The 13,443-nt window shown below is 30.0% G+C and overlaps 3 protein-coding genes across 3 annotated transcripts; all 3 read left to right on the forward strand.

Moving 5' to 3' along the window:
* Positions 1 to 886: 886 nt before the first annotated feature.
* On the forward strand, positions 887 to 2,989 carry Bm9300 (Uncharacterized protein; the record flags this gene model as incomplete). Its single annotated transcript, XM_043080897.1, has 5 exons — positions 887 to 1,021; positions 1,570 to 1,719; positions 2,153 to 2,261; positions 2,618 to 2,772; positions 2,897 to 2,989. The coding sequence occupies 5 exons, from the start codon at positions 887 to 889 to the stop codon at positions 2,987 to 2,989; spliced, it is 642 nt and encodes a 213-aa protein (XP_042936831.1).
* An 881-nt stretch (positions 2,990 to 3,870) lies between these two features.
* Bma-ath-1 (Phospholipase/Carboxylesterase family protein) lies at positions 3,871 to 7,407 on the forward strand (the record flags this gene model as incomplete). The annotated part of the gene is made up of 7 exons (XM_043080898.1): positions 3,871 to 3,913; positions 4,691 to 4,923; positions 5,472 to 5,512; positions 6,011 to 6,149; positions 6,275 to 6,430; positions 6,843 to 7,007; positions 7,357 to 7,407. The coding sequence occupies 7 exons, from the start codon at positions 3,871 to 3,873 to the stop codon at positions 7,405 to 7,407; spliced, it is 828 nt and encodes a 275-aa protein (XP_042936832.1).
* A 704-nt stretch (positions 7,408 to 8,111) lies between these two features.
* Bm7573 (Transmembrane 9 superfamily protein member 4, putative) lies at positions 8,112 to 13,162 on the forward strand (the record flags this gene model as incomplete). The annotated part of the gene is made up of 13 exons (XM_001896004.2): positions 8,112 to 8,240; positions 8,721 to 8,867; positions 8,987 to 9,108; positions 9,390 to 9,627; positions 9,878 to 10,073; positions 10,235 to 10,305; positions 10,406 to 10,667; positions 11,225 to 11,433; positions 11,615 to 11,758; positions 12,031 to 12,150; positions 12,323 to 12,377; positions 12,574 to 12,608; positions 13,013 to 13,162. The coding sequence occupies 13 exons, from the start codon at positions 8,112 to 8,114 to the stop codon at positions 13,160 to 13,162; spliced, it is 1,878 nt and encodes a 625-aa protein (XP_001896039.2).
* Positions 13,163 to 13,443: the final 281 nt, after the last annotated feature.

Below are 13,443 nucleotides of genomic sequence, written 5' to 3' on the forward strand. Positions count from 1 at the left end.
TTAAGGATGTGAACAAAGTGAAGGAAATCTTTTCAAATAAACTTCTAGATGAGAATTTGAAAATTTAATCATTATTCTCAGTATATTTATTCTATTTATTATTTCGATTTTTGTTTCTTTTAGCAATGAGACTGAAATTCACAGAGAAGGTATATAATAAAATGCATTTTTAAAAATGGAAATTTTGAAAATATTCGTCAAATTAAAAATTCTGAGAATGATTTTCAGTAATATCATATATGAATGGAAAATTGAGGCAAAAAAACTCTTCAAAAAATATTACAAACAAAAAAAGTCAAAAAAATAAAGTTAAATCATAATTCTTAGGTTCCAAAAATTAAAAAACAAAAAAGAATAAAAGTCTCATTCGCTCTTTAATATCTAATTGTTAGCAATCAAAATACATAGCCACGAATTGAGTCCAAGAATTTTCGTAATATTTGCATAACTTTAAAATGCTACGTAGATATGAAACAGTATATGAAATGCAACGTGTCTAGGAGTTTATATTTGTTAAGGTGTATATAATTGGCATGGGGGAATGTACTTTGTCGTTATTTTACTGTATCTTTTAGACGGAAATAATGATTCCGAAATTTTAATTGATTTTAATTAATTAAGTTTTGATTTTTTTATGGAAGTTGGAATAGGCAAGTTTGTTACAAGAAATACTGGAGCACGTGACGTAGAAATAGTTTTCACGAATTTCGTTTTGATTATTTTTTTTTTAAATTTATTGTTCAGCTTTCTTTAGCTTTAAGTTATTTATTTTTTTATTGGTCAATTAATTAATTTATTAGCTCTATATTATTGCGATTATATTTAACATTTTACTGTGCTATTATTCCTAATTTCAGGACAAATTTTTGTCATAAATGGCTAATGAATGGAGTCAGAAGAAAAAGAATCTCGTAGGAAAAAGAATTTCGTTCGTAATAGATTAGATCATAAGCCTTTATTTGGTCAATTTATTTCACCTAAACTATTGGCGACAGAACAGAAAGATGCAAAAAATCAAAAGGTTTTTTGTCATTTTGGAAATTTATCCTGAATTTTTGTTCATTAATTTAGAATTTCTGCACTAATGCTATTAGATATTTGGGACTTCAATGTCTAGAACTGTTGGTCAATTAACGAACTTTCGAGTCACTTGAGACAATGTGAGTAATCATTAGTTATGAACATGCTCCTGCGTATTTTCTTGCACACTACTAATATAGCCGCATCCCGGACAAGTCATGCATCAAATTCCGGAAAGTGTTTCATGAAGTAAAATCATTATCATATTGTTCCATTTAGTTCATGCTTATCAGTTAAGCGTAGTTTCTATGGCATTCAATGTATTCTCAGTAATTACTCCATTATCCTATGATAGTTTTCTATAAACTCTAGAAAATAAATTATGAATTAGATTTTTTGGGGAAGAAAACTAATCAATATGAAGGATCGGAAAAAAAAAAACAAAATTCTTTTAAAAAATTCCTTCTAGAAGAGAAATGTGCTGAAAAATAAATTGGATTAGTTTTTGGCATAGATACTTTAGTTACTATTTATAAGATAAATTTGCAGGAAAAGCAGGAAAAGGATGACAGGTCGTTTGAATCGGATAAACTTGATCCTTCCAGTTTAATCAAGAGCAATGCTGACACAGCGATAATACGTTTTTTGAAAAAAGTCAAAAAATTTCAAGATTCTGCGTGGAAAAAAAATCCAATTAAGGTTTAATTATTTTGAATTTTATACAGTTTACTCACATCTTCCGTTTTCCAGTGTTTTTTTTTTTTTTTTTTTTCATTACTTTTTTTTCACAGTTTTTGTTCTTTTAATTATTCAAGTAGTTCTCTCAATAAAAAATTGCTCTGTTAATTATTTTCAATTACTCAGTCCTTGTTCTTTTAATTACTGTAATTGCTCAAGTTCTTTTAATCACTTTTAATTATTTAATTACTCAAACAACCAATGCTTCTTTCATCGTAGTAAAATGTAATTTCTTCATAAAATAACAGCAATCTCTGAGCTAGAAATAATAATGTTTTTAGCAATTTAATATCAACTGTATATTGCTGTATCAAAAGATATATGAACAAACAATGCAAGCAGAATAAAATATGACGAAATTATAGCGACTGGTAAATTTCTTGAATTTTTCTAGGCAAAATCAAAACCTCGATTAGTTTATGGCTTAAGAGAAATACGAAAGCAGTTATTGCTTGAAACAGTACAATGTGTTATATTGGCGCGCGATATTGAGATCGAGAAAAGTAGTGTGTTTGGATTTTCACATTAATAGTTCAGATAGAGGAGTGAATTAAGATTTTGAACTGATGTTGAAAGTTTCTTTTTTCAAGTTTCAGTGACCTAGTTAAATCATAGATGTTGAAATATATTTTTGTATAAATATAATTTAGTTGAAATATATAGATAGAATTTAGCAATGTGATGAAGTAAAATTGCCGAGCAATTGTTTTTCTATTTCATATTTTGGTACTTAATTAATTTCACGGGATTCTTTTATCAGTATATATTGACAGACTAGCTGAAAACAGTCGAGAAATCCATTTTCTGTAATTCCCAAATGTAGGGTTTGATGTAAAGCAAATTGAATATTTTGTTCTAGCTAAACTTGCTACTAAAGTCGATACGATTAGGGAAATCTGTGCATCCAATCATATTAATATTCTTTGGATATCCTCGAAGCACGATTTAGCTAAAGCGGTAGATAAATGGCCAATCGTATCTGCTATAGCGATTCTTGATTATCGCGGTGCTGAAGTATGTTGGAAAGCTTTATTTTTGCTAACCATGAAACATTAGCAAAATCTCTTTTAGGGAATTATTATTGGAAATGATTTTTTAAATATTATTCATTACTTTACTGAGACAATTATTTTTTCAGGATGCATACAGCGAAGCGATGCACACACTTACAAACTTTATGGCATGTTGTCGGATTGTTGAGCATACTGATCAGCCATCACTACTCGCTTAATGACAAATAATGTTGGAAACTTAGTCATAAGCTTAATTAACAATATTTCTACTGATAATCTAGTGCTACATATCTTAGTTGCTTATTTGACATGCATTAGACATATGGATAGGATCATAAATAGGCTTTATGGTAGAATTCCATGATGTTGTCGTTCCACATAACTATAATGACTGAATAGTTGATAGCCTATGGGACTTGTGCTTTCATTAAAATTTCTGAAATTGTTTCCCAGTACTTCTGATTTCTTTATTAACTTTAATGTGAGTCTTTTGGAATTTTTATAAGAAATTTTTATGACATTTTTACATCTCTAATATAACACAAGGAAATCTAAACTGTTTTTTAATCTTATAACATCATGATAGTCGTTTATTTATGCGACCTGGGTAATTTGTTTGAGAATCTTTATTTATTAATAAACTAATCATGTCACCTCAACAAGTGTTATTCTTTTAATGTTACATGATTTTATATATATGACAAATATATCTCACTGTTATGTAATTATGTTTCGTTTTGTACCATGTGTTGCTCATTTAATGTAATATGACATGATTATTTAGGCAAGTTAAATCTATTTCCTAGTTTTACTAAATCATTATAAGAAATGCTACTCATAAACAATTATACATATTTCATATTGTTACAATTTCGAGTTTTTTTTCCCCTTTCCTTTTCTGTTTAGCATAATATGCGTTATGTTTTAGGTTTTTATAAAAAAATTATAATTAACAGAATATTAAAACATTAGAGTGGGAAGAGTTGGTTAAGTTTAAGGATGGAATAACGCTGCAAGGAACGGCCTGACTTTATGCGGAAAATTGGGGGTGGGGGGGGAGGGTGGTAGTGATTAAATATTGTGTTCTAATGTTTAGTATATGGTTGTGATTATTGATGGAATGATGGAATTTTGTGGTGCAGGTATGATTCATGTGATTTCATTTGATTTGAATTATAAATTGATCTGATTTCATTTTACCTGACTTGACTTGATAAGGATACGATCCATATGACTTGATTTGACTTGAATTATGAATTGATCTGACTTCATTTTACCTGACTTGACTTGGTAGGGATACGATCCGTGTGACTTGATTTGACTTGAATTATGAATTGATCTGATTTGGTTTGATTTGACTTGATAGGGATATGTTTCATGCAATTTGATTTAATACGAATGTGGGATTTGATTTGAATGATGATTTTATTTGGTATGAATATGATGCATGTGACTTGATATGTAATGCATATGTTTCGTGTGTTTTGATATTTTAGAATCTAAAGTGTGTGAATTCTTTATTTGGTAACTTAATATGTCAATTCTTTATATTGGATTTGATACTTTAATTATTCAGAATCTAAGATGTGATTTCACATTTTCCACCCAGAGATTTTTTTTTTCGACTGGATTTCAAAATTTGATAATCTTTCTAGAGTAAGAATATAGGTTGTTGACAGTGTTAAAATTTATATTATATGATAATGAACAATACATGATTTCATTTATTTTCTTTCTTATTCGTTTAAGAAAATGATTTATATGTGATTATTTTTCTTTCAAGTTCGATTGCTATAGTGAAACTTGTTCATTTGATATGTATAGCTATGAATGAAATTATTTTTTTCTATCGTTGGAATAAAATATGTGACATGTAGTAGACCGTTTTTTATTGAAAATTCACTTACGTTAAGTTTCAGCAACACTCTTAAATAAGACGTGGAGCAGTATCAAAGCATATCGGCTGAAACCTTTACGGTACTTGTATTCTATGCAAGGAGGGGCACAACGCACTTCATCATTCGTTTCAAATCGCATTCTATTGGGTCTTTTCAGTTGTTGTCTCCCAGGTTCCTGTAACTCGAAAGCCAAACTGCGCACAAAGATGGCTGAACCAGTCATTATTCCTGCACGTGGTAAACATACGGCAACTGTAAGTGTACATGGATGTTTCTTATGATTATACAGAATACTTGAAAAGTTTATTTGATATGCAGCAAAGTATAACTATAAAAGTTAAAAAATTGTCATAGCGAATGACATAGCTGTCTCATGATTTCACATGGCGTTTAACTCAGTTAATTCATCAGGTTTAAATATAGATACCAGTGGTTCTAGTACGCATTACATTTAAAAGAATGAAAGTTTAAATTATTATTAGAATAAAGGAGAACGAATAAACGATACTTCGGTATTGACCATAAAAGGACCAGAGCGGAATAATGAAATTAAAACTGGCTAGGTATCTTCTCATTGTAAATGGTGGGGAATCTACAGTAGTACAATTGATCTTCTGTTATGTTATCTTTAACATGTTATCTATGTTATCTTTAACACCTTTATTTTAAAGAATATTTGAAACTGGATCGGAAATTTCAGCGAAAATTGAGCATGAGTCTAATTTGAAATTTTACCGATTGATTATGCATAGTTTGTGGATTCTACATAAGAGTAACAATAAAAGATTTCGTTGAACTTCAGATCATATTTCTTCATGGTCTCGGTGACACTGGCCACGGCTGGTCTTCGGTTTTTGCGGATGAAATACGGCATGATCATATCAAATACATTTGCCCACATGCGCAAGTTTTAATTTTTTGATGGATAAGCAGTGCAAATAAAAGAGCATAAGAATAATATACTCGGAATCTCTCATATAAATAAAGGACATACCCGAGATGAAGCTCAAGATTTTTTGACCAATGAGCTGAGTGGTTTGGGTGAAGATCGTTGGGTCTAAAAATCAAGCATAAGGAAGTCATTAATTATGTATTTATAAAACATGTAGAATTATAATATTACAATTGTAATATTACAGGTATTCTTCATCATCTGATGAGTTTAAGAAAAAAAATACGTGTCATCTTTTCTTCAGCTTTTCTACGCACCCCACATTTTCATTGTGTTTGTCCTTTCCTGTATCCTATTTGCTGCGGTGAATGCAAAAAAAAAAAGCAACTTACTGCTCGTTTTTCAAGCAATATTATAAATATTTAGTTTGTAACGAATGATATTTACAGTCCAACAAGAGCGGTTACATTAAATTTTGGCATGCAAATGCCGGCATGGTATGATCTGTATGGGTTAACACCAAGTGCGGAAGAAGATGAAGAAGGCATTAATGAATCAACAATGATCTTACATTCCATGATTGATGCCGTAAGTTTTACTAAATCATGTTTATCATCTGTTATCTTTAAATAAGAATATGGTTACTTTCAATATACCCAATCATACATTTGTCAAAAATATTATATTGTCTTCGTGATGCATCCAGTTTTTAGGAAATTGATTCTGGCATTCCATCGGAACGTATAATGGTAGGAGGTTTTTCAATGGGTGGTGCATTAGCACTCTACGCTGGATTAATCTATGATAAACCGCTTGCTGGAATAATTGGTCTCAGTTCATTTTTGGTCCAACGAACAAAATTGCCTGGTGTAAGTTGAGAAACAGTGGTTGATATAAAGAAAAAAGAAAAATAATGAATTCAGTGACCGGAATTGTAGTTTCGAATGGGATTTGGTAATAGAGGTTGAATTTTAGCATTTTAGCGCTAATATCAATTTAATCAAAGGTAAGTTTTTGCATAAAAATTTCTACAGAAGTTAGCACATACTTCTGTATACAGTGAATTGTCGAAAACTTCTCCTTCCTTGTAATTTGACGCATTTGTGTACACTATTGCAATTAAACATTTTTTAAAAGCTTGCCATTTTCTTAGAAATATTGACAATTGCTTTTCATACTGCAGCATGCTTATAAGCTTTTAATCGGTTTTATTCCTGTCAGTCTTCATAATTTTCATCAAAATTTGGATCGTGAATTCAGGCGATGTACACCTTTTTTCAGAATCATACGGCTAACAAAGATGTACAGATATTCATGGGCCACGGTGGTCAAGATTTCTTAGTACCTCTTTCGTTTGGCGAAATGACAGAAGCATATATCAAAGCTTTTAATCCAAACATAAGGATGAAGGTATATCCAAGAATGGCACACAGCAGTTGTCCCGAGGTATCTGTTTCACATTATTCTATATCAATACATTGATATTTAATATTTATTTATGATCGCCAATTGCTGTTTTACGTATATTTTTTAAAATTTACCGTGATTGCACCGTATTGATTTTAGACTTAATGAGATTTAATGTTTCTTGGTGAAGTTTTTTTCCACGTGAATCAGGTAAAAATCGAAAGAATAGAAAAATTGATCTCCTTCATCTTATAACTCGTCGCTGTTTTCTCCTTTAACTTATAACTCGTTGTTAACAGTTAACTTTAATAAATTAATAGATTAATATATTAAATACGACTTAAAATTATATGTAATTTTATAATATCTTGATGCAACTTTTTTGCAGGAGCTTGTTGATACTAAAGAATTTATTGCACAACGGTTACCAGTAATATGATTAATTGTTCATGTCGTATAAGCAAGATGCAGTTGGCGTGTCGTCGTTTTCAGTACTTTTCATAGATTGTTTGATAAAATTGCTTCATGTGATGTTACTAATTTCGTATAATTAATACATAAATTGTTAAATGTGACTTGAATTTTCATTTCTTTCCACCTTATTTCCACTGCTTTGCGCGGTTAAATATTTGAATTATTGTTAAAGTTATAAGTACAAATCAACTGCTTGTTGTCTGCTGATTATTTATTTCAAAGATTAATTATTTCAAAGCGTGCTTTTTTGTTAGGAAAAAGATAATTGCTATCATATAACTTATTAGTTTAACAAATGCCGTTATCCACTGCGATGAGATTTTAAGATCAAAAAAATTTTAATGTCCGATTATAATAGTAATTTATTTTTTTTTCCTTTTTTTTATGAGTAATTTTATTAAATATTAGTGATAAGAATAATGTCACAATCAAATATTGTTCGCTTATCAGAACTTGTGTTTAAGTAGTAATAATCACGTTAAGAACGTGCTCATTGTCCATGCCTTCGGTCGGACTATGAGTTGAATGAAGCTTTGCAGTTTATTTTCAAGATTTTAGTTGAAATTTCAGGTGATGCTTTTATCCTGTAAATGTCTTTACGTTTCCGAGTAAAGTAAAAACTAGTGGAATAGCTGCTAGATCAGTTGGTTTCACAAATATTAAACAGCAATGTGGAGGGGAAATTATATTACGTATGTGATTCTGCAGTTGTGTAGTTTATTCCATATTGAACAAGGATTTTATGTTCCTGGTGTTGCACCAGTTGAATTCAGAGATGGTGATCCGATTGAAGTTAAGGTTTGATTTTGTTTAAGTTATCTATTTTTTTATTTCGGGGAACGATCTTGTTAGTTTTTTTTTTTTTTTTTATTAGTAATATATTATCAAATATTGATTAGTTCTTAACGCATTAATCTATGTGTTGCTTGAATGACTGGGATTGAACATATCTTTAGAATAATTTTTTTTTTCTTTTTTTTAACACAAAATTGGTTTATAACTCAAGAACATGGAAATTATAATATGGTTGTAAATGGGAAGTGTTAGGCAATGATTTTTGCTGAAAATGTTAACTACATTCATGAAGACAGGAATTGGATCTCTAGAATTATATGGAGAATTATATGACAGATTAAGATTGACTTTATTTCTCTTAGTTTCACCTCATTTTAGCATAAAATGTTTTGTATTTCTTTCGAGAATTAATGAATTGCTCATCAATATGAGAAAGAATAATTTAATTAAGAGCTCTTAAGGAACTGATCAAGTTAGTTTCAGGGCATAAAAATAACGTCAACGAAGACTGTAGTACCATATGAGTATTATTCGTTGCCTTTTTGTCGCCCGCAGGGCGCAATACATTACATTTCCGAAAATCTGGGTGAAGTAATGCGAGGTGATCGCATCGTAAATACACCTTTTGCGGTTAGTTTAAAATTTGTTAATGAAATTTGAAGTAAACGAAGCTAATGAATCTAGAAAAAAATCGGGTATTTAAGGAAGCATAATGATTAATTATGTCTTTTAATATTATGAATTTGCAGATATTCATGAAACGTGATATAAAATGCAACACAACGTGCTCACCACGTTCTCCGGTATCTCTTAACCCAGAGGAATCGGAAAATTTGGCAAATAGAATCAAAGAGGAATATCATGTGCATTTGTAAGCATATCTATTATTATTACACTGATGACAAAATTTAAAGTTTGGTCATTTGACGATTGAATGCAGTTTTTAGTTTTTATAAGCTGATAGGTTTATTGCCAAGTATGAGATCTACTGAAATTTTTTTTAGACTTTTTTTGGCTATTTGGATTTTGATAAAAAACATTGACATTGCAAGACTTATCTTAAAAAAAAAAAAGATCTTTCTTTTTCACTTGATTTCTTCTTTAGACTATAAATTTTTTGTTCCTGCTACTTGACTCAGCTATTACTTTCAGATTGGTTGATAATCTTCCATGTATTACAAGATATCAAATTGAAAATTCAAATGAAGTAATTTATGAGAACGGTTATCGTCTTGGTTGGGAAAATAACAATCGTTACTATGTAAATAATCATCTGGATATAATTCTACGCTATCACCAACCGAGACCGGATGTTTATCGTGTTGTTGGCTTTGAAGTACAGCCACAGAGTATTGATAGCAGTCGCTTTAAATTTTCTTCTGATTCACCGGTGACTTTTCCTGCAATTGTTGAAATGCTAACATTTTCATATATTTCATATGAGTTACTATATCGATCAATAATTATTCCATATGACAAATTGAAAAGCTTTGCAGAATTTGTCCAGTTTTCAAAAAAAGTTAATCTCTTTGTTTAAACGTCATTAAATGTTTAATAAGTTTAACTGAACTCTTTGACAGGTTGCTATGAAAATTTCGTACCACCAGTTTATCCTGTTTTTTTTTTTTTTTTTTTTTCAGGAATGTACAATAACTGATGGGGAAAATCAGGAAGTGGGAAAAGGTATAAATAATATAATTTGGACCTATTCAGTGACGTGGGAAGAAAGTGATGTTCCTTGGGCTAGTCGTTGGGATGCTTATTTATCAATGAAAGATGTTCAGATTCATTGGTTCTCAATCGTGAACTCAATAGTTGTCATCTTATGTTTATTTGGTATGAATAATTTGTTTATATGTTGAATATAGTCATCTGTTTATAATTGTGACATTATGTTCATCTTCATAAGAATTTTGGTTTGAATATGATCAGGAATAGTGTTAATTGAACTTTTGTAATTTTCATTTGATCATAGAATGGATATTTTACTTTTTCAGGCTTTCTGAGCGTCATCATTGTTCGAACTGTACGGCGAGATATTGCAAAATATAATAAAGGCGAAGATTTGGTTCGTAATCATTTAGTTTGAATTACTATTATTTATTTTTTTTTTTTTTTTTATTTTTTAGAACTAATTAACAACAGCTAGATAATTTTTGCCGTTGTAGGATGATACATTGGAAGAATCTGGATGGAAATTGGTTCACGGTGATGTATTTCGTCCTCCTCCTGGTTCGATGCTTTTGGTAAATTTTGTGGGTACAGGTATCCAGCTTGTTGGTATGGTCGCCATTACGGTTTTCTTTGCTATGCTAGGAATGCTATCACCAGCAAGTCGAGGGTCGTTAATGTCTGCAGCAATTGTTCTCTTTTGTTTGATGGGTCTTGTTGCTGGATATCATGCTGGTCGTCTTTATAGAACATTGAAAGGTTTTCTTTGCTATTCTGTGAAGACTTCAAAAAAAAAAAAAAGAAGAGAAAGAAAGGAGAGTATGTGTTCACTTATACTGTTTTTCTATTGATTCTAAAAGAGATAATTTCACATAGAATAAAAGATGCTAAAATTTCCTTGTAATATTTCTTTATTGTTTACTTAGAAAAATTTTTTATATGAAGGAGTAAAACAAGATTGATTTTATCATTCTTGAAATTTTTGTAGGTCTATGAATTTTGACTTCAAATTTATTATTTGGTGCAAAACCTTAACATTTACTTAGTAGTTTCAAATAAATAGTTAGAAGGAAAGGTAGGAAAAAAACGAAAGCAAAGAAAAAAAAAATGTTAAAGAGATCCTTAGCAGCCATTATTATGGTAAGCTTAGAAACATGAATATTTATCTAAATTAGAATTAGATTTCGCTAACATCTATTTTATCTGTCTCATTTGAGCAATGAATTGTGCAGTTAAGAATATGTTTTATTTATTTTTTTGAATCGTTTCATATTTATTCTGTTACATTATTATTAGTTTGAACAATTTGATGTCAGGTACAAGTCCTCGAAAATGTGCATTTCGAACAGCTGTGCTTTTCCCTTCAGTTATTCTCGGTACTGGCTTTTTGCTAAACTTTTTCCTAATTGGGAAACATTCATCCGGAGCTATACCATTTACAACAATGATTGCACTTCTACTTTTATGGTTCGGAGTTGATTTACCGCTTCTATTTCTTGGATTTCATTTTGGTTTCCGAAAGCAGGTATGCTTTTGTATGCTATGAAATAAGATTCATATAGTTTGTCAGATATTTTGCTTATTATCTATACTGATGCATGAAGATTTTGTGCATCGAAAAATAAGATCCTTATGTTGATATATTCGAAGAAAATTTCAGTTAAAAAATTTTTTCTCATTTATTTTACTTTTTCCTTTTTTTGCAGTCATATTCTCATCCAGTTCGTACGAACCAAATTCCACGTCAGGTTCCTGACCAACCATGGTATTTGCAAACATTACCGTGTATGCTTCTTGCTGGAATTCTTCCATTCGGAGCTGCTTTCATTGAATTGTTCTTTATATTTTCTGTGAGTCTTTGAGCATGTTCGTTTTTCAAATTTTTTAACAATCGAGAAACTTGTTGAAAAGCGAAATTTTACACAGCTAATACTATGAGTTCCTTTCAGGATGTTAGTTTGTTGGTAGTATCACAAATACTGCTTTTAATAATTGAATACTTCTGATAGTTTTTTGCTAAACAGTTGTAGTTACAGTGTTTTCATCATTTTTTGTTTTTACGAATTTACGATTTCATTATTGAATGAAATTTTATTTCACTTCGATATAATATTTTCTTCAGGCTATTTGGGAGAATCAATTCTACTATCTTTTCGGATTCCTCTTTATTGTCTGTGTTATTCTGTTCATATCATGTGCACAAATCTCCATTGTTGTAACATATTTCCTTCTATGTGCTGAGGTTTAAAATTTTAAAAATTATGAAAAGTAATTTGTATGTTTTTTATGGTTGTTTCTGGTTTCATTAAAAGAAAAGGAAGAGAACTTGAAGCTATGGCAATAAAATGAACTATTAATTTAGCTTTCAAATTTTTAAGCAATCTAATAGGACTTATTCATATGCTATATTACAGAATTATCATTGGTGGTGGAAATCTTTTGTTATCAGTGGTGGATCTGCTGTTTATGGTATGTTAATTATTTAAGAAAATCATAATTTAGAGCAGTGTATAACGTTGATGTAATTCATATCGTTTGTGAAAGGTTTAAAAAATGAAAAATTCATTGAACACTGTTTATATCTCATAAGAAAAATAGGATTTATGAAATGAGTTTTTTATTTTTGGATGTTGTTCAACATTAGAAGATTTTATGTTCTTTTCAGTTATGGGATATGCAACCTTCTATTACTTTAGCAAGGTAAGTTTGAATTTTTGCTTTTTTCCTTACCAATCTCTTCCTGAATATTTTTTATTCGGTGCTATATATTCTGATAATTGTACATTGAAAGTCGGTTAAGGCTCTGAATGGGCTTTTACTGTATTATGTACCCAGAAAAAGAAAAAGTTTAAGCATTTAACATTAAAATTTTTAAAATTTGTAAGGAAGTGGTTAGTAAATGAATGATTAATGAAATCGCACTTTATACGGTTTTATTGAAATATACGGTGTCATAAAAAATCACTTCTTGATGATTTTTTTGAGTGCAGAACGTTAGCATTTAGTAAATATGCATCGGTTGAGGATCTTACATTTATACCAAATATTTCCAAGGAAAAAGTAGTTTTTTTTTTTTTATGTTACGTTCATTTTTTAATTTGCAGCTTAATATTATTGGCTTCATTCCGACACTTCTCTACTTCAGCTATAGTTTTCTGATGGCATTAGCATTTTGGATTTTGACAGGCACGATTGGTTTCTATGCGGCTTATTCCTTTTTGTGTCGAATTTATGCTGCTGTTAAAATTGATTAGTGCAGAAAAACTAATTTAAGGCTAATTTCTACTTTTTTCCAAAATATGCTCAATCACCAGACTTGTTATTTTATGCCAAATATTGCTAGAAACAAGAGTACAAAGTTATTATCGCATTGAATGAGATCTAAAGGAATTGTACAAATAAAGTATGTTCATTATGATTTATATGAAATCAAAACTACATGTTGGGAAAAAAGTTGGAAATGAACATTTGAAATTTTTTAATGTTTTAGTAACTTAGCATTGGCATGATTATTTTCTGTATACATTACGTATAT

Source organism: Brugia malayi, assembly GCF_000002995.4.
Source record: "Brugia malayi strain FR3 genome assembly, contig: Bm_v4_Chr3_scaffold_001, whole genome shotgun sequence".
NCBI classification, from domain to species: Eukaryota; Metazoa; Nematoda; class Chromadorea; order Rhabditida; family Onchocercidae; genus Brugia; species Brugia malayi.